This window comes from Anoplolepis gracilipes, chromosome 6, assembly GCF_047496725.1.
Source record: "Anoplolepis gracilipes chromosome 6, ASM4749672v1, whole genome shotgun sequence".
Lineage (NCBI taxonomy): Eukaryota > Metazoa > Arthropoda > Insecta > Hymenoptera > Formicidae > Anoplolepis > Anoplolepis gracilipes.
The window spans coordinates 14,903,271-14,929,950 of NC_132975.1; the positions used below are offsets into that span (position 1 = coordinate 14,903,271).

Below are 26,680 nucleotides of genomic sequence, written 5' to 3' on the forward strand. Positions count from 1 at the left end.
ACGTATGTTGTAATTTAATTAAGGATTTATTTTAATTATCTCTACTTCGAAAGATTCGAAAATTAGTAGGATCAGAAAAAAGATCGCGGAAGAATTTTTACAGACAGAACATTGCTGTGAAATTTGAAGGAGAGTCGGAATTTACAATTAAATCAAACGAATTTCTATCAATTCTTTGCAACCCTCCTGCTTTTGCACAGGACGGTCGCGAAATGCGGAACTTTGACCATCCGCGCTCTTGTCGCCCTAGTAATCTGTAAAATCCTAGCAAGTAACTGTATGTATATACTCGATAGCATTGCCAATCCGGACAGGATGAAAAGCACCCTCGCGATTTTAACGAGAATTCGCGCTTGACCCACGAGAGTAACATTCCCACCTCGGATTGAAATTCCCGTATGCACGACTCGTCAATGGCGCGATGCGATGCGGACTAACGTATACCCACACACGCACATACCTCTCCGACTAACCCACCCGCGTACTAACATCCCTGCGGGATGTAGATTTGCAGCCGCAGTGATATACGCCACTAATCATGTGCCGTCGACGGCAAGAGGGGCGCAGAGATGTAACGCAGAAAAAAAAAAAGAAAAAAAAAAGAGAGAGAGAGAGAGAGAGAGAGAGAGACTACACGTATATATGATCCGTCCGTATCGTGCCAGTGACAGCAGCGTGCTCCGAGTCGAGTCCATTGTGGAACGTTGACTGTTTCAGTTTATCCGCTCGACCGCAGGTCCGATGGCGGGAGAGGAGAAGGTGTGACTACCAACCGGCGTCGGGGATGGTGCCGGGGGACGCGGATTGCAGGCGACCGGCGATAGGCGAGGTTCATCAGCTGCAGCAGTCGCAGCAGACTGTACAGATGATCACTGCAAGCGGTCGTCCCGATAATCACGGCAACAACAATCATGCGCAGGTTCTTATCAAACGCGGAGGTGGAAGCGGAAGCGCTGGCGGCGACGACGATTCTTCCCACGACGAGTGCGATCAGACGCAGTGTTGATGATCGAGCCTGGAAACGGTGCACGTGCGCGGGACCACACGTAGAGAAAATCTCTTTTCCGAATCCAACTTCTTTATCGAGTAAACGATAAAAGATTGGAATTGGCGATCATGATGCGATCATGATGCGATCGATCGTCTCGTCGATTTATTTTGCCGAGCTGTTTCATGGATAGTGGTATAAGTCTCATAAAAAAAAAAAAAAAAAAAAAAAAGAAAAAAAAACTTTCTATGTATATTTATATATTATAAATTTTATGCAAATTACGTACAACGTATTTTTACATTTATTTGCGCACATGATATTAATTATGTAGATTCTCCATCTTTCTTGGGATTCTCGTGGGCTCTCTTCGGGGAGTGGTGAAAGGGAGGGAAAAAGAATTGTAGAAAGAAAAATAAGGTAATGGAATAATGAGATAACAAGAAGTGGCAATTGAGTTCGCATCGAGTATTTTCACAACTTTTCCCAGTATTTTTTCAAATGAGATTTTATATAAATGCGAGACTTGCATCACTATTCCGTTCATCTCTATTCGCTCAAATATACCAGAAGAAGCTAAGGGAAGATGTAGATAGGATGTGTTTTATCTTTGAAAGAAAAGCTTAAGTTGTAGAATTTGTTAAGACCTAAAGACCGACGATTATTTTCTTAAAGAAAGATTAATTAACTCGCGTGAGAGAATAAAATAAGCATGAATTTAAGAGAAATTTTATTTTTGTCTACTTTATGTCTATTATATAATAAAATATGATATATATATAGATATATATATATATAATAAAATATGAACCGCCGCGGGATTACGTGTAAATCCTGCACAATAAATCTTGCTTAAGGCAATGAACAGAAGCAAGATCTCTTGAATGAAGAGAAAAAAAAATCATATCAGTGACTTGGTCGTCGTTTTTATATTCTCGAATGTAGCCAAGAATTTGCTGTTACTTGTTCGTTCGTAATGTTCAAAAGCAATTAGTTAGCATTAATATTTCTTGCCAATCATTTCGTGCTAAAATCCGAGTAACGCAATTTGATTGTATATTACTTGAATAATTACACATTATATAGATATACCGATCGATTGTATATTTATTTTCGCGATGCAATCATAACTGAAGAACTGCAATCATTAAAAGCTTTAGGTAGAATAAATGTCGATACGCGCGATACTAGTCTAACTGTATCATATAGAATAGAGAAAATTATGCAAAACTGTAAAAATCCCAAGTAAAACGAATCAAATTTCCCATGGATGGATTCGCAGATTTATGATAAAGAGAAAAAGTTTACGGGGCGAGTGTAAAAAAAAAAAAAAAAAAAAAAATTATCCAAGGCGATTGTCTTAAAAATTTCAAAAGAGAAAATTTAGGTACCTGAAAATCAGTGTTTGGGATTTAGATATATTCAGAGCTTTTGTGTCACTGGATAAAAGTAATATTTTTTTTGTGCGACAATGACCAAAGGAATCTCCCTTGTTTCCCTCGTATATGAGCGCATAGAAATCATTTTCTCATATACGAAGTTTTATGTAACGTGTCGATTGTATAAGTGGCTCTGTATGCAGTAAAATGTATTATGTATATATAGCGTGTAATCTTGATGGTCGCGCAAAAAAAATTCATATTTCCGCGTGCGGAACGAATCTCGAGGAAAGAAAATATATTTAGGCGACTCAATATATTTTGCGAAAGAACAGACAGAAATAAAGAAAGCTAATTAATCCCGATTAGAGCTGCAACATTATTATCATCATATCCTTCCACGAAGACAGTTTAAACTCTTGTAATGTAATAATAAAGATATTAAAAAAAAAAATATCGCATATTAAAAAAATTCTGTGAAAATATTTACGTGTTCTCTCTACAAGAGATTTCTTAATCCACCAAAGTATCTAATATATCGAATAAACTGTAAAATTATTGGCCCGCTTGGTAGATTCGCTGTATCAAACCGTAACAATTTCATCAACGAAAAATAGTTTATAGATGTAAACTACGAGATTCGTTTGAAAGGGGGAGTGTGTATTTCCTCATAATTTCCTCCCTTTTGATATCGTAGCTACAAGGACGGTTGAATTAGACGCACATTTCCGACCTGGATGGCCTCTGAACCAGTTCCCTCGCTGCAGCTATATTAAATTATAACATCAGAGGCAAGAAATTAGGCGTAATTCCTCCTTGCAATATAGGTCAAAATTTTTTTCTCGAAACAGGTTGTTTATCTTCCTTTTAAAGAACCTAACGGATGCTTTGGCGAATTTATAATGATGTGTTAATGAGATGTGCAGTCCAACATTTTTTTAAGTCTTTGGAGATGAAATAAGTTCAAAATGTAATTAAAATTTTAGGAATTGGAAAATCTTAATTCGACAATTATATAGCGACATATTATTATACATCGAAAGCATAATTTGTAAGGATCTTTTTGAATAATTACGTAATTTATACTTATTTTTTCAACCATTTTTACTACAGAGAAAAATAGATTATTATAATCTCTAGCACTTACAAAAAACGATGTGATAACAGCTATATGTGTACGATATGTGTGACTTTCTTATACATATGTAACATGCGTAACATATTATAGGAAGGGATAAAATAAGAAAGTCATTGTGCAAAAACACATGAAGAATAATTATTGTAATCAGAGTTGTGAACAAATCTAGAATGATAATTTATGATAAATTATACATGTAATTTGTCCTCGCTTGTCCGTATTACACAATACACACGATTCGCGGTCAGTTTGTCGCAGAGCGAGGAAAAACTTCGACAATGATGTTCGGCAAGTACACGTGTGCTTTTAAGTCACACGTTGACCTTATTTCTGCCTCATTAACTTTTTCGTCACAATTACAGGTCCATTCAGATCGAACGATTTTCAGTGTATGATTGTATAAGACAAGTTTATATTGAATCGAGTGTCAAACACTCGGAATCCGCGACATTTTTATAAATTTCATAATCGCCTTATATATAAACTCAAAATTCAACAATCATCACGTTTAATGTACATACGTTAACTTGTAGCAATATAAAAGAAATAAAAAAATATCTAAGATTTTTTCAACGTTCATAAACAAAATGCTGAATGATTGTATACTTAAAATTCACAATATAAGAATATAAAATTTTCATATTTTTACAATACTAAGTGAAAACCGTTCTCTCTTACGTAACTATCAGCATTCCAACTTCCCTCTCTGCAACATCGAACAGATCGTTCATATACCGCGTAATACGCACGGCAAAATCAGTATAGTTATCTCTTTCATAAAATCTAACGTATCTTAGAAATTACTTTGGAATGGATATAATAAATAATAAGAAAAAAAAAAGAGAGATCGTTGACACATGTTATTCGAGAAATCGACGACGATCGACAATAATGAAAAAAAAAAAAACGTCGTCTGCCACTTGACACTCGTTTCGAACTTTTCGTCGCTACGCACACGCATAAAAAATCTGTGATATTTCCAATCCTTTCCATAATCCAAACGTAACGCACAACGATTCTATTTTACCGTACGTTTTCTCTTTGTCTCTCGTTTATTTCATTCAACTTTCAAACTAAATAGTGGAGATTTGCAAGGCGGTTAAATTAATATAATGTACAAAGCAACTCGCTCAAATCTCAACTAATCGTTGATATTTGTAATTGAGGTTTCTTTCTTTAATATACGAGTCTTGAGTCGCGAGTCTTTTCCATATCATTGAATACACATACATACGCTCATCCATGCATACGTACAAACACACTCGCATTACGTAACTGTACAGATTTATCGTTTAAAGCTATTATTTACATAAACCCTTTTATTTCTTTCTATATCACTTTTCCATAAAAATATAGCGAAGGTGTACGATTTTCGCTTCTTTTCATATTTACGCTAAAAAAAAAAAAAAAAAAAAAAAAAAAAAGACTCTTGATAGGAAACATTTAATCTGTCTCGAAATGTTGGATGGTACTTGTTGCTTCCGTATAATATATTTGACTTTATTTATGGACATGGTTTGATGATCATTATCATGTATTTCGCTATAGTTTCATGATCTTTCGTTAACAAACAAATGTACGCAGAAAAACACAGAAAACTGATTCGAAATATTTTAATGAAAGAAATTGGTCGGACGCGTACAAATGTCGGTGTTAAAAACTAACGCGTTTTAATCTAATGTCTTTCGATGTGTAACTTGTGTAACAATTATGTATAACAATCATATTCCTTTGTAATAATATAATTGTCATGGTTTTTTTTTTTTTTACTTGCTACCCGGTTCTAGAAATTAAAATAGTCATTCGTATGAAAGAAACTATTAAGACGATTTAAGAAGGGAATTGAATAGTGTGGACGCGCGGTGCGGATTTTAATCTTGTCTCTCAAAAAACACGACATGATTCGTTAAATTGATTAATTCGCATCCTACTGTCTAACGGATGGCATCTCGCGCGTGAACTACAGTCGCAATGTATTATTGTCAAAAAAGTGCTTTATTGATGTAAATAATATCGGAAATGTAAAAAAAAACGACATTGTAAATTGTAGCTTTCAATAATCTACACGTAACGCGATACTTATTTATTTATAATTTAAAATTGTATTACTGTGCGAAACGATTAGCTGTATTTCTTTTTTTTTTTTTTTTTTTTTTTTTTGTCGGAAGCTTGCAACGTTTCGCAAGTCTTACAGGACGCACCTCTGGCAGATCGATAAAAACGAAACATATTATCGTGAAAATCGTAATCTCTTTTATGCTTACTCTATCAAAAATTCTTCGAAGCTACAAACTACTTTTGCTTACTCTACTGTACAATATTGTTTCATTTTTCAAGGTACATATGACGTATCTTCTCAAGAGTCTCGATCAGTCCCAAAGTTCCATTAATTATATCTTACACTTTATTACAGAATTATAATTAATATATTCTAGATAATATATATCTCTCTTCTCATTTTGGCACTCATATGCTATTCTATTTCTGGGCGTCATTACTGTCCTCCTCTACATTATCCCCCGTGCTCTCGTCGTTCTCCGACATGTCCTGAACATAAGACATACCTTGTATCTCATCCGTCTGCATAGCATCGGTTTCGCTTCGCGTCGCAAAATCCTCTTCGTCCTCTTCCTCTTCCTGGATCTCGTAAGCATTGTCTGGGTAAATATATTGCGCCACCTCGGCGTTAGAGTCCTCGTTATCGATATCTAACATGTTATGTTCTATCAAAATTGGATTACCTTCCGCGTCATTAGTCATCATTAACACTGTCCCGTCTAGACTATGTATCTCGTGCACTTGGTCTCCACCACCATCTCTATCGTCCATAACATTCTCGTTTGCAGAATCCTCTTCATAGTCGTCGCCTTCCAAGTCGTTCATATTCCTCTTGACATATTCCCTTTCGAACTCTTCGTTCTTCACCACCATCAAATCTCTATCTTTGACATCGGATTCACAATCGCGATCGTCATCCTCGTCCCATGTCACGGGTAAATCGTTGTTATTACCTCCGAAGAAATTGGACGCGTTTGACGGTGCTGCCGAGTTTTCCGCGTCATTTTTAATCTCCGTTATCTCGCATCCCTCCATTAATTTGTCCATATTCAGCGATACCATCGGACTAAGTTTATGCCTAGTTCGGTCCATCGTATTGCTGTGCTCTTCGGATTCGTTTTCTGGTAACAAAGGCATTATCGGGCTCAATACAGGCGGTCCATCGTCGTCGTCTTCATCATTTTCTTCCTCTTCCTGTTCTTCTCCCTCACCTTCAGCATTGTCTTCGCCCTCATCCTCTTCACTCTCAGCCTCGGCCTCGCTTGTACCCTCAGCTTCACTTTCACCTTCATTTTCACCTTCAACTTCACCTTCACCTTCACCTTCACCTTCACCTTCACCTTCACCTTCATCTTCGTCTTCGTCTTCGTCTTCACCCTCACCCTCACCCTCACCCTCATCCTCACCCTCACCCTCACCGCCCTCTCCTTCTTCGTCGTTTTCATTATTTTCCTCGTCATCATCTTCCTCGTTATCATTTTCATTAGAGAAATCTACATCACTTGTCGTAGCTGCAGTGGATTCCTGGAGATGAAACGTCTTAAATTGTTTTACGTTCGCAGATGCGCCAGAAATCACCAAGTTATTCAAGTTACTCTGTTTAGTTTGGTCTCCACCAGTCGTCGCGTTAACGGAAGCGGTATTTTGATCCTTGACATACTTTTTCATTGCCTCTTCGCTAAGTATTCTAAACTCGTCGACATCATTCAATTGCGATGCTTTCTTCTGCATCGCGCGCACTCCTGCTTCGTTCGATTCATCGCTTTCGGAATTACACGACTCACTGTCACCGCTCATCCTACTCGAGGTTCTCGTGTCCGGTTCAGTCTTTATATCAGACTCGTTTTCATTTTCGTTCTCCTCTTCCTCCTCTTCTTCTTCCTCTTCCTCTTCCTCTTCACCTTCACCTTCACCTTCCCCTTCGTTTTCACTCGAACTACTACTGCTACCGCTATCCGAGTCATCGCTATCCGAATTGTCTTCCTCGCTATTATTTTCTTCGTTTTGAATGCTTCTGCTACCTTCGTTCTCCGATTCAAAATCCGCTTCTTCAACTTCCTCTTCGATGACCGACGTTTCGTCGGCGATCAAACTGCCCTTCTCATCATTGTCATTTTTCGCGCTATCTTCAATATCGGCTGTTGCTGCGTGATCTTCAAATTCCGACTTGCCATTGCAGCTGGTTGCATGCTCGGCAAGATTTTCCTCATTCGCGAAATCCTGCTGACACTTTTCACACCGGAAGTACTTGATGTGGATGCTCTTGTGTAGCAGCAGTTTACTTCTCGCATTGTGATATCTGCCGCACGTCTTACACGTGAAATTGTTGCCCTCCGGCGACAAAACAGGAGCATGCTCGGCTTTTAGATGATCGGCCAGGTCTTGATAGGATTTGCATAGTTTTAAGCATACACCGCAGGTAACAGCGGCCTCGGCACGATGAAAGCGAATCAAATGTTGCCACAAATGCTTTTTAGCGGGCCACTGTTTGCCGCAAACCTCGCACGTGCATTCGGTATTGGTCGACTCGTCATACACTTTACGTGAATCTTTGCGCGAGCATTTGCCATTACCCGCCGACTTTACCTGCGACAACGGCATGAGATTCGGCACCGGTTTCTGGGCCGACAATTGCAGATTAATGCCCTCAAACAGATTGAAGTCAGGAATGTTCAAATTGGATTCATTCGTCAGTGGTATCTGTTCTTCTCGTTGAATCTGGTTATTGTTTTTCAGATGCGACTCCAGAATCGATGTCGAGATATTATTCGGAACGTCGAATCTGCATACCGAGTTTCGTCGCGTGCACGCGTTGATGTGATTCCAGAATAAGGTCTTGGTGGAGAACTGTTTCTTGCAATTCTTGCACTCGTAGTTGTTTCTATTTCTCATTCTTCGCTTGCCGTCGCCATTTTTCTTGAACTTCTTGAACATACGGATGGGATCGGTATTGTGAACATTTTGATAATGCTTGGCGAGTGTGTCCGAATTGAGAAAGATCTCGGGACACATTTCACAATCGTACGTATCGTTCGGCGATCGTCTGCGTTTGCGAGAATCATTCGAACTTTCATCGCACATCTCCTCGTCGAACTCAATATCATCCGGTTCTTCTTTCACGATGATATCGGGCGTCTCGTAATCTTCCCTCTTCGCCCCAATGTCCATTCTATATTCGAAAACAGCTAATTGGTCCTTTGGAACATTGTGCACATGTTCGTAGTGATCGCGTATAGCGTTCTCGTCCGTGAAAACTGCTAAACACTGTTTACACGTGAGAAAAACTTTTCCATGACATTTCTTCGTGTGATCGAAAGCCTTCCATTTGGACGCATACTGCTTGCCACATACCTGACACGTATTCGGATTGGAAAGAACGCTACTATGTTCCGCTTCGACATGTTTCTTCAAATCTTTTGGATCCTTCATAGGAATAAGACAGACGCCACAGGACACACCAATTTCGTTTCGGTGCAACGATAGCACGTGCATCTTTAGCTTTAGTTTATTCTCCACGGTATCACCGCAGAAATCGCAAACGTTCGGGTTGCTGTGATATTTGTGATCCTTTCGATGAGACTCAAGGTCTTCTTTGGTGCGGAAAAGTTTCTTACAGCTCGGATGGTCGCACGTCAAATCCGGGTGATCCATATGATTAACGCGATTGTGTGTCATGATTCCCAGTTTGGAGGTGATAGTCTCATTACACAAATGACAGGTATATGTGCTGTGATGATTCTCGATGTGCTTCTGCAGACTCGCACGATCCTTGAATATCCTCTCGCAGGCTCGGCAGCGGGTCAACAATGCTCCAGGATCTTTACGGTAGTTTTGACAGCCCTTCATATGACGTCGGAGTAGGTAACGCTTGTGGAATCCTTTATTACACTTCTCACAATAATGCAGATCACCATCTTCTATATTCAAGGACTTGGAAACGACGCAGTTCTGATTGTCTCTGCCACCCATTGTGGGTACGTACCTATGAATCTTCGCGATGTGCGCCGCCAGATGATCCCTCGACGCGCTCGTTTTCGCACAATATGGACAAGTCACGTCCGCATGACCCTTGTGAACCCTGTTCACGTGTTTCCACAAGTGCGACGTCCTACCATAGTATTTAACGCATAGGTCGCACGGGAATTGATTGTGCACTACCCGACGATGATTCCGTAAACTGTCCAGAGTCGTGAATTTGTGCTCAGGACATTGTTCGCATTTTAATTTGAGATCTACGGCCCTGTTGTTGTCGTGTTCGAGCTTCACCGATTCGTTGGTTATCTCGTTAAGATTGCTATTATCACACGCGACGTCCGCAGCCATCGCCGCCGCTGCCGCCGCTGCTGCTGCCACCTCCAAACCATGGATCTTTCTATGCCGAGACATTTTAGATTTATTAGAATATGGCCTACCGCAAATATCACAGCTAAAATCACCATTGGTCAGTGGCCAATGTTTCGCCTTTACGTGGGCACTTAACTGCATCACGTCGGAAAATACTTTCAAACAAACGCCACAAATTAGGGGCACTGTGTCCGCGTGAACGCCCATTACGTGTTTCCAATAATCAACACGAGTAGGCCATAATTTTCCGCATATCTCGCAGGTATTCGGTGACGGGCCTTGAATCAAATGATGCTGGAGATGGTCATTGCGCAATGATTTCGTTGCGAATATCTTCCCACAGTTCTCCCATTCGCACTGAAACGATAAATAATCAAATCAGAGTCAGGATGACGTGTAAAAATACACGATAAAATCTATTTATCTCTCGAACTCACCTTGATGGAAGATTCGTTACTATGCATGTTATTGATATGCAACCAACGTTCCCATTTACTCGAATGAGAACTACCGCAAATCTCACATACGAAAAACAAATGATACTGCGCCCTATTACCGTTGCCGTTGATATTTGGAGTGTTTCCACTTCCCGCGGCGTCTCCTAACGGAATTATCTGTTCGGACTGCAATAAAGAAAATTGTTTAATCTCTAGGCTACGTAACGTTATAATATTGCCAAATTTATTCTGTTAAAAGTTTCATAAAACGTTAATGTATAATTGATTTTACCTTGTGCGCATTTCTCTGATGTCGTATAAGATGATCCTCGTTTGGAAAAGATTTGTAACAAATGTAACAATCGATTTTCTCGTTGTCTTCTCCATCAAAATCCATTATTTGCTCATTTCCTTCAGCACCGTTTAAGTTCTCGTTATAATAATTACTGTTTAATTGTACAAAAATTGCAGGATCAAACCCAGAATCGATATTATGAATGGAGACGTGAGCGATTAGCTTCTTTCTTGAATCATGCTGTCTACCACATATTGTGCAGCTATACCTGAATTAGCATTTTGCAAATACATTTTACCTTTATTATGTTTTATAATACATGTGCAGTGACGCGTAAAATTTTGAGTCAAGCAATTTTTAGCATATTCATTATATAATAATCGTTAGAAATAAATATATATATGTGTATATATATATATATATATATATATAAACAAAATGTATTTATTTGTGCTTTTAATCATATAAACTTTACAAACTTTTAATAATTTTAAATGCTTAACTTTTTTACAATTTTTTATTATGAACAGTGCAAAAGTATCGTCAAATATTTTTATATGTCAAATATCTTATATGCATGACGCAAAAAAATATTTTTAAAAAATAAATTTTAAAAAATGTAAATTGTTTTTAAACTTAATACTTTGTTGCCATATCTTTAAAAGCAATCATTGCAGCAACGACGAGCTATTGCTCCAATTAAATTGAAAATGTGATCTTGTAAATTTTACCATTGAGTTTGCAAATCTTGCCATAATTCTGGCTTATTTAAATGTTTTGTTTTATTTACTTTGTGTGTGTTATTTATTTCCTTTTTATTCCTTTTTTATTGCATAATTTGAGTTCTTGTCATAAATGCTCAATAAGGTACAAGTGATTGTGGTGGCCAGTTAAGGACTTTGAATTTCTTAGCAATAAAAAATTCTTTTATTAGTTTTTATGAATGTTTAGGGTCATTATTTTGTTGGAAAATCCAAACACTTGGCATTTTTCGAGTTGCATATAATAACATATATTTTCTGATTCATTATTACATCTACAGTACCCTTGATCTCCCAATGAATCAACCTTATACCATAAGAAAATGATCCCCAAACCATCACAATATCATCACTATGTTTTAGTAAAAATATCATATCTTTTTATATCTTATAACAAGATTTTCTTATAATAAAGTTGATTCATTGATTGAGATCAAGAATTATGGATGCAATAATGTATCAGGATATATTGGCACAGCGTATGTTTTCATATGCAATTCAAAAAAATATCATGTTTAGATTTTCTAACAAGATGATGACCCAAACACTCATCAAAACTAAAATAAAAGAATTTTTATAAAATAATTTTTACCATTAAGAAAGTTAAAGTTTTTAACTAGCCATCACAATCACTGGACTTGAACTCCATGGAACACTTGTAGCAAGAACTCAAACTAGAAAATAAAAAAAACACTCAAATAAGACAAAATTACTGCAGAGATTTGCAAACTCAATGGCAAAATTTACAAGATCGCATTTCTAATTTAATTGGATCGATGTCTCGTCGTTGTACTGCAATGATTCCTTCTAAAGGCATAGCAATAAAGTATTAATTGTAAATTTAAAAAAAAGTTTACAATTTTTGTTATTTTTCAAAAATTTTTTTTACATTCAGTTTATAAAAATATTTACGATACTTTTGCACTATTCATAATAAAACACAGAAACAATGAAAAAAATAAAATATTTAAAATTATTAAAAGTTTGTAAAGCTTATATGATTAACGTGCAAATAAATGCATTTTGTTTATATATGAGTTTTTTAAACAAATATCGTATAATGAACATGTACTAAAAGTTGCTTGGCTTAAAACTTTTGCTCACTGTATATCTTACAAAAGTATTAATAAAAACAAAAGTTAATACATTACGAGACAGAGAAAGATGAAAAACTAAGTTAAAAGATAAGATCCAAAGAAAGCAAGTAAACAAAAATTGTATAAAAAGAAAATAAATAATATAACAAGTAAGAATTTCTATTCTACCTTCTTTGTTCCGATATTAAAAGCTTAGATTTTCCATGGTACATGTAGAGATGACTCTGGAGTTGTGTATTATCAGAACAAATCTTTAAGCACACTCCACAGGCGAATGCAGCACGTTCCTTATGCGTTGCACGCATGTGCAACCATAACGACGCTCGATCATTAAAGTCTCTCGAACAAAGCTCGCACATAAATACTGTTTCGAGTTCTACATTCTCGTGGTTGTTTTTCAAATCTTTTTCATCATTGTCCAAATTTATCTGTTTAATGTAACGCATGTGTATAACGACACATCATATATCGTAACATATTTTTGATACAACAAAAAGACGAAATAAAAATTATTTTATTTTACCTCAGGTGATGACGAAAACTCTGGTGGTTCCTTTATTTCGCTCTGTTCGTAAACGCTGACATCCATTCGGTTCCAATTATGAGGCATCGCAGATGTCTTTAGACACTTGTCGCTGTCAATGATAGGAGTAGGATCAATGCCATGTATCGTCGTAATGTGCCTTATCAACGAAGACTTCAAAACGAAATCCTTTTTGCATAGTATGCAGATAAACGGCTTTTCGGCATCATGCCTAACTTCGTGCAACCTTAGATTCTCCACCGATGTAAAACTTTGCGGACAATATTCGCAATACCACCTTTTTATCTCAGGATTCGTCTCACCTTCTAAATATAACGATCCAAAATTAGGTAGTTTTTTAATCCTATGTGTAAAATTTTCATTCATTCTATATATGTAATTTTAATCATTGAAAATTTTACCTATCTTGACCATTTTTCTCGCCTTGAAACTCGACGTTGAACCATCATCGTCGTAAATCCGTTTTAGATTGTCTCCTTTAGTCAACGCTTGTTTTAATATAGTCAATTGTGGATTCTTAGCCAATTTAGCCTCGGCACTCCTAAAGTCTTTGTTCTCATCGTCCGAATCTATAATACTAGACATGTCGGACATATCGACTAAATTTTTATTGTTCTGCGCGTCGGTTTGTCCCAATAGATCAGTGCGTTGTTCCATAATGCATATCTGACGATGCGCGTTGAAATCTGCCAAATCTTTATAAATCATTGGACACGTTTGGCATTGATAACGAGTTTCCGCACGAGAAAGGGAAACCGATAATTCCGGGGGTGGCGGTAGACCAGCGTGTCGCGATTTTATATGTTCGTCGAGGTTGTACCTCGTCGAGTATATGCGAGAACAGTACGCACACGTTACTGCAGGATGTCCTCTAAAAACGAACCAAGCATTAAAAACATAATGTTAAAAACTAGAAATGTTTATTTAAAAATTAACAGCTACTAAAATAATAAAATATAAATAAACTACTAAAAATTATACAGTTTTCAAGATGATCTAGTGATTGAAAAATTCTTAAGTTTCAAAAGAAAAAAAATTTTTTTAAATTATCTATTAAGTATTTCTATTCAAGAGGTTTAATAATGCTTTACTAGCAGACTCATTATATTTCATTATAACGACTAATTTATATGTAAAATATAGCTGTGTATAGATTTAGATGTTAAAGTTTACGCTCACCGATGTGTTGTAGAAACGTGCCCCCAACGATGCTTCGCGGTAGAATATGACTTATGACAGAGATCGCATTGGTACGGTCGCTGATACGAGGTATGATCGTCAGTAATGACCCTTTCGCCGATCACATCACCTTCACCCACGTGAATTCTCGCATGCAACGACAGATGACCCTTGGAGCTAAATGCCTTGTTGCACAGAGAACATACATAGACCTCGTGCTGCTGTGAAGTAGGTGGAAAGACCGTCGCGGCCTCTTGTTGACCGACCGTGGCACTCGTATTGTTCGCGCTGCACTCCTCCTCGTTTTCCTCGGTTACCATCGGCGTCATTTCTAAGAAGTCACTAGGATTCGTCTCCATATCCATCTCGTATTCGTATTCCGATCGTCGATCCTCCGTCGAATCATCGAGCACTGTTGAAATAATATATGCTTAAGCGACAACTTTTTAATGAGATAAAAAAAGGGAAAAAAAGAATTTTTTTTTAAATAAATAAATGCAAACACATACCTTCGTCCGTACCTTCGCTCGCATCGAGTATCTCTTCGATCTCGGGATCGGCCTCTCCGTCGGAATTTAATCTCGGTGGTGTACCTAATGCATCGTTCGGATTGACTACGGGCGCCTCCGGGATAAGTACTGGCATATTTTCCTTTCCCTCGAGAAGCTCCGCGTGCATCTTGCTGCACTGCGCACTATCATTTGCACCGTCATCGCTCGCCTACGACGCATACACACGCAATGTATTTTTCTTTTTTTTTACATATATCTACAAAACGGTAAATCTCTGATTTATAACATTTAATAAGACATTTTTCATTCTCTCGTTTCAATTGGACGTGGCTATGCGGTATAAAAATTATTTCTAGACTTTTTTTTTCAATTCTTCTCTATAGAAAATTATTGAAAATAACAATTTATAGAAATATGATTGCTTGATTACATAAATATCACTCATATTCTCTAATTTTTAAACTAAAAGAAGTTTTAAAATATAACGTACTCTGGGAAGAAAACGACTGATAGCTAAGTGCACGCGATTACGTTTCAATTGATTCGCTATTTTTCTGTCATGTGCATAAATCAGAGATTAAATTTGTTCTAATAATCGAATCGAGACACTTACGCCTTCCTTGGGTCTATATCTTTCCAACCAAGCAGATGCGTTCACGCATGCGGTTCTAAAGTCGTAAAAATTTTCCAAATTATACATGCATCGGTAACATAAAACTTTCGGTAAACGATCATCTTCCTCTATCTGAAACACAAGAATTTTCGACGCTTTCTTAAAAAATGTGTCAACAATTTTGCATTAACGTTACGCAATTAATAACGTAATAAATTTCTACCTTCCTATCTCTCTTACCAACATATATTTGCAAATAATTAATTGTTTATTTAATTAGAAATAATCACCAAATTGATTAATAGTTCAATAACACAGAAGCGATAATAACAAAATGAAAATAAAATTAGATATTTAACACGAGTATTGGTTTAATTAACATTTTGCCAGACAATTAATTTTAGAACGTCGTCAATGTATTCGAATGGTAGGAAAAATTGTTTATATTTATTATTTTTGTATTATTTATATATTTTGTTATTACAACATCCTGCGGCTATTGCTTAAAATAAAATAGTTTTAATTTATATCATATGCGTGCGAATAAATTGTTGTAAACACATGTTATTATTATATTTTACTGGCATTTCAATTATCTTTCGCGTCGTTAAAGACTAGTAAATCCCTCATAAAATGTTTGCGCCTCTCATTATTAAAATGCACGCCGCATGTTACGTTCGTTGTAGACAAGAAATTTCGTAACAATCAATCTTAATAGATACAATTTGCATTTCCAAGATGCAATTAGCAGTCTCTTTAAAAAATTAACGAAAATTTTTCAAGAAAAATAGCACGCTTTTTATTAATCCTCAATTGATTTAGTGAAAATTAAAATTTTGTTTCCTTTAATATTATATGAATTATATAATATTATATATGTAAAAAAATTTTATTAGAGAAATAAATTCTTTAATAAATTTAATTTTTCATTTTCGCACGATTATTACAAGATATCAATCTCTGAGATTTTACAATAAAATTTATAATTCTTTTAAAATTATATTATATATATATATATTATATAAATACATATTTATTAATAAACTTTGCGAAATATAAAACAATTAATAAATTCATATATTAATATCATATAATATTTCACAGAATAATAGTGCGCATCTTGGAGAAGATCGCGTGTTTGGCCACGTGTATTTCAGGGAATAATAATAATAATAATGCATCTCTCTCTTAAAGAAAATCGCCTAATAAAGTACTTTTTGTCTTTTTAATTTTCCATCTTTCGATATACACGCGGGGTTGAAACATATAAACCCCCCTTATAGGATTAATAAAGCGACGATAAACCAGTACGATATAGGGATGGATACTTTATTAAACGTACTCTAGAGAGGATAGCATCCCTTTTGAGCAACAGGGATGTTGCACACGTGATCGTAGAAATATCAAAGGGCATGAGAAAATGTACCTAAAACGCGAGTCAATTCACACGAGATGATTTGACCTCGCTGACAGCGATAACGTCGCGCGACTACGGTCCTCCTCTCGTGGAGGAAGAGTCGAGTAAACGACGTTCGTCGTGGCGGCAAACAAAATGTCGCCGGTGCGTCGCGCGACGAGGCGTCCCTCCTCGCGGCCTGTCGGCCCGACCTCGCCGTCCTCGATAAACGATGGCCACTGGGTGGAATTCGTTACCGAGGACGCCGCTCGGCGAGCGAGCGAATGTGATGGCCGACGGCGACGACGACGGCGGTGGGAAGGAAACCTTCACCCAGTAACGCCCCGTCGATGCCGAACGAGTCGTCCGTGAATATATCTCTCTCTCTCTCTCTCTCTCTCTCTCTCTCTCTCCGTCTATCTCGGTCTCTCTCTCTCTATCTCTCTATCTCTCTCTGTCTCTTTCGTCTCGGAAGAATGAGATCGAGGACGAGTCGTGCAGGGCCACGAAGCGCCGAGGGAGGTGACTCAGAAACGTAAATGAAATCGAGAGAAAGAGAAAGAGAAAGAGAGAGAGAGAGAGAGAACGAATGAGGGACGCTACGAGAGACAAAGAGAGCAAGAGAGGCAAAAGATGAGAGAGAAAGAGAGAAAAAAAAAAAGTAGAATAAAAGCTAGTTGCACGAGGAACAGGATAATATGTCGCGAACAAAGAGACTCACCTTGAATGGCAGGCACGTCTGAATTTTGTCAACGAGCTGCCGGTTTCTGCCTTCCTCGCCGAATATGTGCATGCTGACGTTGTCGTAAGAGGCGCACAGGCGACAGAGATCGTGATAAGATTTCCTCCGCTCGATCGGCATCGCTGTCGCGCCCTTGGTTGTAGCCGCCAACGTCGACGTCGACGTCAACGTTGTTGTCGTCGTCGTCGTCGTCGTCGTCGCCATCGTAATGTCGCCACTCTCTCGGCAATATTCGCGTCCCTCGTCGTCTCACTCTCTCACGCTCTCCGTCCCCGTTGTAACAGCGTCGCCGTCGTCGCCGTCGCCGTCGTCGTCGTCGTCGTCGTCGTCGTCGTCGTCGCCGTCGTCGTCGCCGTCGATGGCGAGATTACGGGGAGTGACGCGCGACAATGTTACAACGTTTCGCTACGTTCCCAACTATCTTGCCCAGCCGGACGGATGGATGGAAACTATGATGGACGACGACAACGGCAATGTAATCTCAGCGGTCGTACCGCTTGCCCGGGACGAACTGGCAGACTCCGTGTGCTTGTGCTCGCTCTGTGTGTCTCTCTCTCTTTCTCTCCCACCGATAAGGCCCACACCTCGTTGCCTCTTCGTCTTCGTCTAGCTACCTACCTACGTGCCTACGTTCGCTCGACTACCTGCTTGCCTGCCTCACCAACCACCGTTGGCCTAGGCTACGCATCGAGCTTCCTCTTCCGCTCCTCGGACCGCATCCTTTATGACGCCACCGCTGTCGCCGCCCGTGAGCCGCTCGGCTCGGCTCGATTCGCTGCGATACCGCTCTACCCGGGATACACGGTGCGTTGCACCAACACTGCACCGCACCGCACCGCACTACACCGCGCCGCACCGCTCCGCACCGAGTCGCGTCGCACTCTGTCGCGTACCACCGCACCGCACCGCACCGCACCGCACCGCACCGGTTGGCGTTCGCGGTCAGGTCGTCGTTAACTAACAGCGTACGTTACCGTAGCTACCGTCGGAAAGGAGACTTCTCTCCGCTCGCTTCACGCTCGTCGCTGCGGCTGCACCGCGTCTGCCAATGTCCGCTGCTGCTTCCTGGCGATCTCCGTGACGGTGAAAGCTCCGGGCGCCGCCATCTTGTATACAGACACTTGTTTCGTAGCCGGTGGTGGTGCGGACGCGGACAACAACGACGGCGTGTTTCGTCGCCGCGCGTATACATCGACCACGACGATGGCGCATTGGTTAGCGCGTTTCTGGAAACTGCGTTACCGCCCGCATCGAAGGAAAGAAAAACCGTGCGGAGCGAAATCGCGCGCACGTGACGCGCGCGCACTCGCGCGTCCACGTGGTCCGCTATCAACGTTCTTCATTGGTCAGCCGCCCGCGCCGATTGCTCATTGGTCCGTTGTGTATACGTGCGGTGCGGTGCGTCGAGTCGATAAGTTTGTACAAACTTTAAAAGGCAGAGAGATAGGACGCGTTTGATAACTTTTAAATCGTTATTTAAAAGTTATCAAACAATTTGTTCTTTATCCTCACACAAATATACATCTTGCAATGATAAAAAGAATTATTTGTAACGATTTAACGATAAGGATAGCTATTAGAAAACATACCTCTGGCATGTCATATATATCTTTCTTTCGTGATATTTACACACACGATGCATTAGTGGAATTTGGATATTCTGTTTTTTCTCTTGTCTTTTATTGCATAAATCTAATTTCCGCTAGATAAGAAAGAAAAATTATCAAATATCTTCTTTCCACAAATATTTACGGACAATAACTGACAATACATATATCGAATCTATTTATATAAGGAAAAGGCATATAAATATAATAAATGCTCGTTTATGCATAAACTATAAAATAACAAGATGTTACTTTCGGGTGATATATGTAAAATGGTACGCCATATTGTTGACACCGATAGCTACCAGTCGAAAACTGCATCAATAATGACGTAGCAAATCAGGTTCACTATTTTTGTTCCATTTACTATCGTTTTTTTCCATACATATTAACTTTATACATTAATCTTTATTTATTGCATCTACAGTTTACTAATAAAATGTAGCTGTATGAAACTGGAAAAATAACATAAAAGTATAAGTCAATCATACACACACACACATATATATATATATATATATATATATATGCATAAATAATTAACCATGTATAAACGTTTCATTTGATATTTATTATAAAAACTTAAAGAGAAAGCATTAAATAAATTACATTTCATTAAGTTTATATCATTTTATCTTTAATAATTGAAATAAACGTCCAGAATTGAGGCAAAAAATGAAGGAATATTTATATACAAAAATATTACAGAATGATTTTATTTTAGCCTGTAAATATTTAAAATGTTACTCATAATAATTTACGACTCATGATATAATTACACTTATTATTGTAAACAGACTACATTTATGCAGATTTTGTTGGGTTTATAATTTATAAGCCAACCTGCTAAAACCTGCATAAATCCCAAATATTAACGATACTTTTATGTCATAAAATGACGACAAGAACGTTCGGCGACCTTGTCTGGATCAGCATGTGCAAAATGTTCAGAGAAGAGAGGTTCCCTATATTGATTTTCATCATCTAGGAAGTATATCGGTTCTCCATAATATGTACCAACCTCCCAACCCTCGACATTCTTCATTAACTCTGCCTCTTCATCTCTATTGCGTCTCATTTGTCTCAAGACACTATAAAAGAGAAAATAATTATTAAACATCCTAAAACTCAAAGTTACTTAAGACCTGTCATTTGATTTCACTAACGATAATGACAGGACTAAAGTACATATATATAATTAATATTATTATATTTAAGGTCATCTCAAGTATAACTTTAATTAAGATTTCATCCAGTCAATGAAATGACTGTATAATATTTTCAGACATTACTTAACTAGTTCTTAAATATAACAGACTATGAATATATGATATATGTGACCCTTACGCTCTATCTCGTTCCGCTATCAGTGCTGGCCATATAGCCAGACGTGCGCTTCTCATCTCAATCTGGTTTCGTTTTATCAACTTGTAATTTAGATAGTAGGCGTAAAATCCAGCAACTGTGGTAGCAAAGAAAATCCCAAGTGTACTCTTTGCTGCAAAGTTACAATGAAAACATTATTACATAACGTTGCAGGCTACTGTTTAACCTATTTAACGACCCGACGAATAAACTTATATTGATAATTGATAAATCTGTCGTGTTTTACCGCCAAGAACAGTGCGCATTTTAATTCGTTCCGTTTGGATAGGGCCATAGCCTCCCTTCGGTGGTAGGTCCTGCGTTCTTTTAGTCGTCGTAGCTGCGTCCATCCTGTGTCAGTATTTCCTCCTGCGGTAGTGTTACTTGAATTGTTAATTAGAACATCACTTGATTAAATGTCACAAGTGAAAGAGACTCAAAAATATTTGTCCATCATACGTAACGCCACCCTCGTTCTGTAACGTGTAGTAATACATACAACACTAATCGTAATGTGTGTATGTGTGTGTGTGTGTATATATATAAGTATATATACATATATATTTAATACAAAGTGAAGTAATGGATGCTGCCAAAATATGATAAACGATTATAAAGTCTTCCTACCAGAAAAGAACTGACAAATGGCGAATAAATGCAGCGAAAAGGGCGATTAAAAATGATTTGTCAAATTTATCACGCAACGAATCTATTCATTCCTCCTTATCAATGTACGAAATTAATTTCGCCTATTTGGAGTGTTTAGAATTTAATCACTAAAAAGTTTTGCAGAACTGACATAAAAATGTCGCGAGAAAAAGCAATAGAAAATAATACAAAGATGATTTTTCCTCTTAAATGACTTTTAATCGCCTTTTACATTTTTTAGATATAGTTTAGGTAAAGTCCACAATATGGACAAATCAGGAAATGTATCTTTGATTTTAGATCTCAATAAAGTCCAATCGTAACCAATCGAGTCCGTCGAAAGGTTCGCGACGCCACGTGGCGTGCGCGCTCTTGTCAAATCAGTACCTTCAGGCGAATCGAACGCGAACAGCTCCATCTGTGAGTCACGACACATAGTGGGATGCTTGCTGTCGATTGCATACTGAGAAAATTCGTAAGAGATGGTGCTGAACGGAAAATATTGAGGGCCTGCTGCGAATAGGTATGCAACTTGTGTAAGTGCAATAGGAGTATTTTCGATTCGCGTTTATACGCGAAAGCCCGAAGCGGATCGGTCGCGGAGCCGGACAACGCTGGTCGCGATCGGCTCGAAGAGGACGCGGTGGACGCGACCAGCGTCTTCCTCCGGGCCGCCGGGAGGATGTGGCACGCGATTATAATGTCGCCCCGAGATCGAGTCCCCCGCGTTTCGATCCTTCCGCTATATCCTCGACTCTTTCCTTACAATATCTCGTTCCTTGCGCAAAAAACACGAGGAAGCTACGTCGCGTGTTTTTTTTTCCTTTTTTTTTTATCCTCGTGTGACACGAAACGCGCGCGCGTTGATGATGTGTTACGTGAAGTATCGCAAAACGCGGGACGAAATGTGTTACCAGTCACATTATGCGGCCCTTACTGTCCTTGATTAAATGAGGATAGAGCGGCCGTACGACGTATTGATGGAATTTTTCAACCTATTTTGCGATTCTTAAAACTGAGAGGATTAGACTTGCTGCTGTATCCACACACTCACACTCTCACATACACACATTTTATTTATAAAATCATGTTAAGATTATTATTATATTGTTCTAATTTTTCCGATTGTTGTGCAATGTACTCGCATAATACTAAATCATAATTATTATGTAGTTATCATAATTATAGTACCAATGTAATTATTTTATCCAAGTATCTCGTACTATTACTATTGTGATGCTTTGCTGTCACATTAATATATATAATGTATATATATATATACATACATGTTTTATAAATCTATATATTATAATACATATATATTTTTAATGTTTGCAAGAATAAAGTATAAAGATTATAGCTAAAATAATTAGTAATTGATATAAATTACTTATCCAGATCATATTTCTTTAGTTTATTAGATAATATATGAAATATTCCAAATAGTTTTTAATACTTTTTAATGAGACTCTTTTTTTCTGTAATTTTTTCTGTAATTAGTATAATAATCCAGAAAGTAGAATAGCTTAAATAGTGTTTGAATATTTGTCTATATAATTTTTATTATGTTAATCAGGTATTGATATTTTTATCAAATACTTTATAATGGAGTCAGGAATAATTCAAGAAAAGTCACCTCCTTCGCGTGGCTTAAAGCAAGTTAAGGTGGATAATTGGGGATCATTTTTTCTCCAGCGAGTACAACAGCTTTACTCCGACGAACAATTTCTTGATCTTAAAATTAGATTTCCTACAAGTGATATTATTGTACAGGTATAAATAATATATATGGTGCTTTTGATGCTTAATTCTGAATATATAATAAATAGTAATCTCTGCAGGCTCATCAACTTGTAGTGGCAACATGTACAGACTATTTTATGCAACTTGAACAGCAGCAGAGAGAAAAGGATGAAAATTTTAATGGTATAATTACTATGCCTTCAGACATGCCTTACGAGTGTGTTAAATCTATTATAAGGTCCGTATATCTTAATATTCATCGTTGAAACATTCTTATCTATTATATATATATATATATATACATATATATGATTATACTTATATATGCAGCTTTATGTACACTGGACAATTGGAATACTGGACATCAGAACAACACGCTTTGTATCGTACGGCGCAAAAAATGAATATGACAGTACTAACAAAATTGCTTGATGCTCAATTCAACACGAGCAATTTACAGACCGATGCGCCAAAGACACCCACGCGATCACCGATAACCGTCTCGAAACCATCAACTCCAAAACCGGTCATTAGCTCTATGTCAACCTTATCTGGACAACCGTTGCCAGGCAGAAAGTATGTATTCTATGATGTAATGTTTCAAGCACATTTTTAATTATTATGTTAAAATATTAATAATTTATTATTATTAAAGACTTCCAATTTGGAAGAGAAAGCTGGACGATCCATCTATACCTGCGATGAATTACGAAGTACGAACATTCCACGGCACATCTTCAATGCACAAACCTCAAGAGACAACTCCCGGTCCATCCAGATTCGACCTTCCGGAAGCAGATGATATTGCTCTGGGAGTATTTTCTTCATTCGATGACATTACGTATAATACAAAGCCTATCGTTCAAGCATCGGATGCATATAAAAAAGGAAGTGCTTCTCGTAAACGTTCTCCGGACAGGGACAGTAAAAATGATACAACTGAAGACGAAGACGAAGAGCATCAAGGAAATGAGAAAAGTCCAAGAGACACAAATTCGGATGATGATTGGAGTATATCGAAGAGTTATCAGAAGTCTTCAGAAGGACAGTCCAAGCGAGTGCGTTTTGATCTAGAAGAAAAGGAAAATGTGGAGAAGCCTAAGTCAAATCTTCGCTCAAGCCCCGACGATTCCATCAATAATCATGCAAAGATTATTAGGGAAGTATTAAAAAAGTATCCGCATTTAGTTAAGAACAATAAGAATATTCGCTTAAAGATTATGCAGAAGGAAACAAAATCTTCCGACAGCAATGCGTGCAAAACTAAAGTATCTTACGTAGTTTTGAAATCTGATCACTTATTGTCCAATAATGGCGACGAGAATGATTCCAAGTGCAACGGCAATATTGATGGCGAAACAGGTCCGTGGAAATGCAATAAATGCGATTTGGATGAGGAGTACACGAATTATTACATGTACAGAAGACACATGCAGGATGTGCATGAGGAGAAGTTCGATCCAAGAGTTTGCGAACATTGCGGCTACAAAGCGACTAAGCGCAATATTCTAATGTATCATCTTTACACCAAGCACAATGTACCGCCACCTAAGAGCATGTGTTTCCCAAAATGCCAGGCCTGTTCGTATGTCGCTCTCTCGGAGACTTTGCTGGTGCGTCATCAAATAAATCACAATCATCGGCCAGCTACCCGACATCACGCTCTGCCTTCCGAGGATATCCAATGCGGCCAGTGCAATCAGTCATTCAAGAGCATCACCGAGCTTACTACACACGAATTAAATAGCGGGCATGGAGGTATGGCAGACGGTAAGGAGACAAAAGGCCATCGTTGTCCATATTGCGGCAAGGTGTTTGTGCGGTTGACAAACTTGCAAGTACATTTAGACTGCGCGCACAAGGAGTTACATAGAGATACTAGTGAGTCCGCACCGTCCACTCCGACCATCTCACTGGAACCGTCATCCGAAGCAGAGGCTCTCAGCCATGTTGCCAGCGGTATAGCTGCTTCTCTTGGTGTTGGAGATGATACGGATGCCACTGTGGACACGCAAGAGGAGGAAACCGTAGCGATGGTAAAGACTACAAATGACACTCAGTACATCGTGCCGGACATGTTAGACGACATAACGCATAATATTACCTATAACGAGCATGAATTAGAGGGTCAGCATATGATTATGCTAGTGAATAACGATGAAAATTATCAGCATGTCGAAAACGATCATCATCAGCAACCGCAACAGTTAGATATCGCTGATAATGAACAGATAGTGATGCAGGGTACAGACGATGGGATGATCGTATACATTCACGGCGCCGAGGAGACCGATCATCGATCTTACGAGAATTATCAGCCTGCTGAAGTTACACAAGAAGCTGAGGAAATAGTCGAGGAAGTGGTCGAAGAGGTCGAAGAGGTTGAAGAGGTCGAAGAGGTCGAAGAGGTTATGGAGGAAGAGGAAGAAGAGATGACTCAAAATATGTTGGAGGATTGTGTTGATAATCAGGTCGAGGAAGTGATACAATATGTCGAGGAACAAACAGAAATAGTAGAATACGATGAGGAGCAATGCAGCGAACAGAGTAACAGTATGGATGAGAGTCAAGGAGCCGTTATGATTATCGAGGAAGAACACGTCGAAGGGGAAGAAGATATGGAAGAGATAACTGATAAACAGCGCAAGAAAATGCAAAGCTTTGCCACTGAATGGGACGAGGATAGCGCCGAAACGACAGAGTCATGAATATTATAATGTTGGATATTATTTTATTTGCTTATATAATACGTTATTAACTTTTATTATGGCTATTTTCTAATTAAACGTTTCAATGAATTTTATTTTATACTTTACTTTGTGTAATGCTTGTTGATAGTGGTGACATGACGAATGTGAATGTAGTGTAGCCATGCTATTTTCGCGATTTAACCGTAAATCGACAAAATTAATTATGTTATTATATTTAATTTACTAGCAACAGCGATTATATATATTTTATATACTATATATATATATATATATATATATATATATGTATATATATATATGAGTATTGAAAAAATTGTACCATGCTTGTATATGTGAATTCTATCACCGACACATTGTATTTTCTCGATTATTTTATTGAAGCAAACTTCCAATACGTGAAGCAAAGTATAATATATTTTACAAATGATGCAAAAATACAAAACGTACATCTGAACATGTATAGACCTTACTGCGAAAGCACTTGTAAAAGCACTACATAAGGATTTATAGTGTTTAAATCGAAAAATTTTTTTTTTTATTATAAGAACATTTATATCTGCTTAAATATATAGATCTTAAAAATATATATGTTACACTTATTAATTAAGAATGTAGATTAATTTCGTGAAAATTCACAGTATATGCCAAAGCATATCACTGACCAATCTCGTAGATTAATACTGTTCTGCAAAATGAAAATATATCGCATAGAAAATAACTTTTGAAAATAAATGTTCCTTCCAAGCTCTGCCTCTTACAATATGATAAATGATAAATCTTAATTTCAATACAAGGCAAAGGCTTATATGTAATGCAAATGTAAAAGTAAAGGTTTGTTTTTTATTCATGCATTGAACTGAATCAGTGACCCAGTGAGGAAAGGTCATGAAACAAATCTCATCAGTTGAACCTTTCTGCGTACATACGTGTGAATAATGTCACTGCTCCACGTGACACTTGACCGTTCTTGACAGCAGTGGCGTAGCCAGGGGAGGGGGGCTATAGGGGCTCGAGCCCCCCCCCTCCCCAAAGATTTCAAGTCTCAGTGATTTTTTTTGAGAAAAGTCTATGCATTCCAGCCATAGAAATATTTTTAGCCCATCCAAAACCTAAGTCTAGCTAC

The 26,680-nt window shown here is 37.9% G+C and overlaps 4 protein-coding genes across 16 annotated transcripts in view; 2 read left to right on the plus strand and 2 right to left on the minus strand.

The window, feature by feature from the left end:
- Positions 1-5,950, plus strand: part of Dh31-r (Diuretic hormone 31 Receptor) — a 108,464-nt gene extending 102,514 nt beyond the window's left edge. For 10 of the 11 annotated variants that reach the window (XM_072893890.1, XM_072893889.1, XM_072893892.1 and 7 more), the window contains one exon: positions 737-5,950. In XM_072893890.1, coding sequence (XP_072749991.1) covers positions 737-1,006 — 270 coding nt within the window. In that variant the 3' untranslated portion in view covers positions 1,007-5,950. Of the gene's footprint in view, positions 1-717 lie in introns of all 11 variants that reach the window. The other variant, XM_072893896.1, reaches the window with a different exon arrangement.
- Positions 3,619-18,718, minus strand: LOC140666565 (uncharacterized). Its single transcript, XM_072893880.1, has 10 exons — positions 17,463-18,718; positions 15,346-15,477; positions 14,730-14,940; positions 14,221-14,632; positions 13,443-13,912; positions 13,021-13,346; positions 12,666-12,925; positions 10,637-10,907; positions 10,345-10,530; positions 3,619-10,264 (listed from the first exon to the last, which is right to left on the minus strand). Exons 1-10 carry the CDS (start codon positions 17,685-17,687, stop codon positions 5,984-5,986), a joined length of 6,774 nt encoding a protein of 2,257 aa, XP_072749981.1. The 5' UTR covers positions 17,688-18,718; the 3' UTR covers positions 3,619-5,983.
- Positions 18,719-19,792: 1,074 nt separating this feature from the next.
- On the minus strand, positions 19,793-21,288 carry Nd-b16.6 (NADH dehydrogenase (ubiquinone) B16.6 subunit). Of its 2 annotated transcripts, XM_072894119.1 has the most exons (4): positions 21,083-21,288; positions 20,703-20,931; positions 20,438-20,588; positions 19,793-20,181 (listed from the first exon to the last, which is right to left on the minus strand). In XM_072894119.1, the coding sequence occupies exons 2-4, from the start codon at positions 20,803-20,805 to the stop codon at positions 19,974-19,976; spliced, it is 462 nt and encodes a 153-aa protein (XP_072750220.1). In that variant the 5' UTR covers positions 20,806-20,931; positions 21,083-21,288; the 3' UTR covers positions 19,793-19,973. The 2 variants fall into 2 exon arrangements, with proteins under 2 accessions (XP_072750220.1, XP_072750219.1); XM_072894118.1 differs by lacking the exon at positions 21,083-21,288 and having other exon boundaries at positions 20,703-20,990.
- A 203-nt stretch (positions 21,289-21,491) lies between these two features.
- Cp190 (centrosome-associated zinc finger protein Cp190) lies at positions 21,492-26,271 on the plus strand. 2 transcript variants are annotated; one of them, XM_072894117.1, is made up of 5 exons: positions 21,492-21,639; positions 22,680-22,876; positions 22,945-23,084; positions 23,177-23,422; positions 23,502-26,271. In XM_072894117.1, the coding sequence occupies exons 2-5, from the start codon at positions 22,709-22,711 to the stop codon at positions 25,552-25,554; spliced, it is 2,607 nt and encodes an 868-aa protein (XP_072750218.1). In that variant the 5' UTR covers positions 21,492-21,639; positions 22,680-22,708; the 3' UTR covers positions 25,555-26,271. The 2 variants fall into 2 exon arrangements, with proteins under 2 accessions (XP_072750218.1, XP_072750217.1); XM_072894116.1 differs by having other exon boundaries at positions 21,493-21,626.
- Positions 26,272-26,680: the final 409 nt, after the last annotated feature.

Bases quoted from the DNA above. Each gene is read 5' to 3' on its own strand.
- LOC140666565 (XM_072893880.1), bottom strand. From the start codon at position 17,687: ATGGCGACGACGACGACGACGACGACGACAACAACGTTGACGTCGACG. The intron at 10,908-12,665 runs GTAGAATAGAAA...ATGCTAATTCAG, and splicing joins TTAATATCGGAACAAAGAAG to GTATAGCTGCACAATATGTG. The intron at 10,531-10,636 runs GTAAAATCAATT...TCTTTATTGCAG, and splicing joins ATCAGAGAAATGCGCACAAG to TCCGAACAGATAATTCCGTT.
- Nd-b16.6 (XM_072894119.1), bottom strand. From the start codon at position 20,805: ATGGACGCAGCTACGACGACTAAAAGAACGCAGGACCTACCACCGAAG. The intron at 20,589-20,702 runs GTAAAACACGAC...GTAACTTTGCAG, and splicing joins AATGCGCACTGTTCTTGGCG to CAAAGAGTACACTTGGGATT. The intron at 20,182-20,437 runs GTAAGGGTCACA...TCTCTTTTATAG, and splicing joins ATAGCGGAACGAGATAGAGC to TGTCTTGAGACAAATGAGAC.
- Cp190 (XM_072894117.1), top strand. From the start codon at position 22,709: ATGGAGTCAGGAATAATTCAAGAAAAGTCACCTCCTTCGCGTGGCTTA. The intron at 22,877-22,944 runs GTATAAATAATA...TAATCTCTGCAG, and splicing joins CAAGTGATATTATTGTACAG to GCTCATCAACTTGTAGTGGC. The intron at 23,085-23,176 runs GTCCGTATATCT...TTATATATGCAG, and splicing joins TGTGTTAAATCTATTATAAG to CTTTATGTACACTGGACAAT.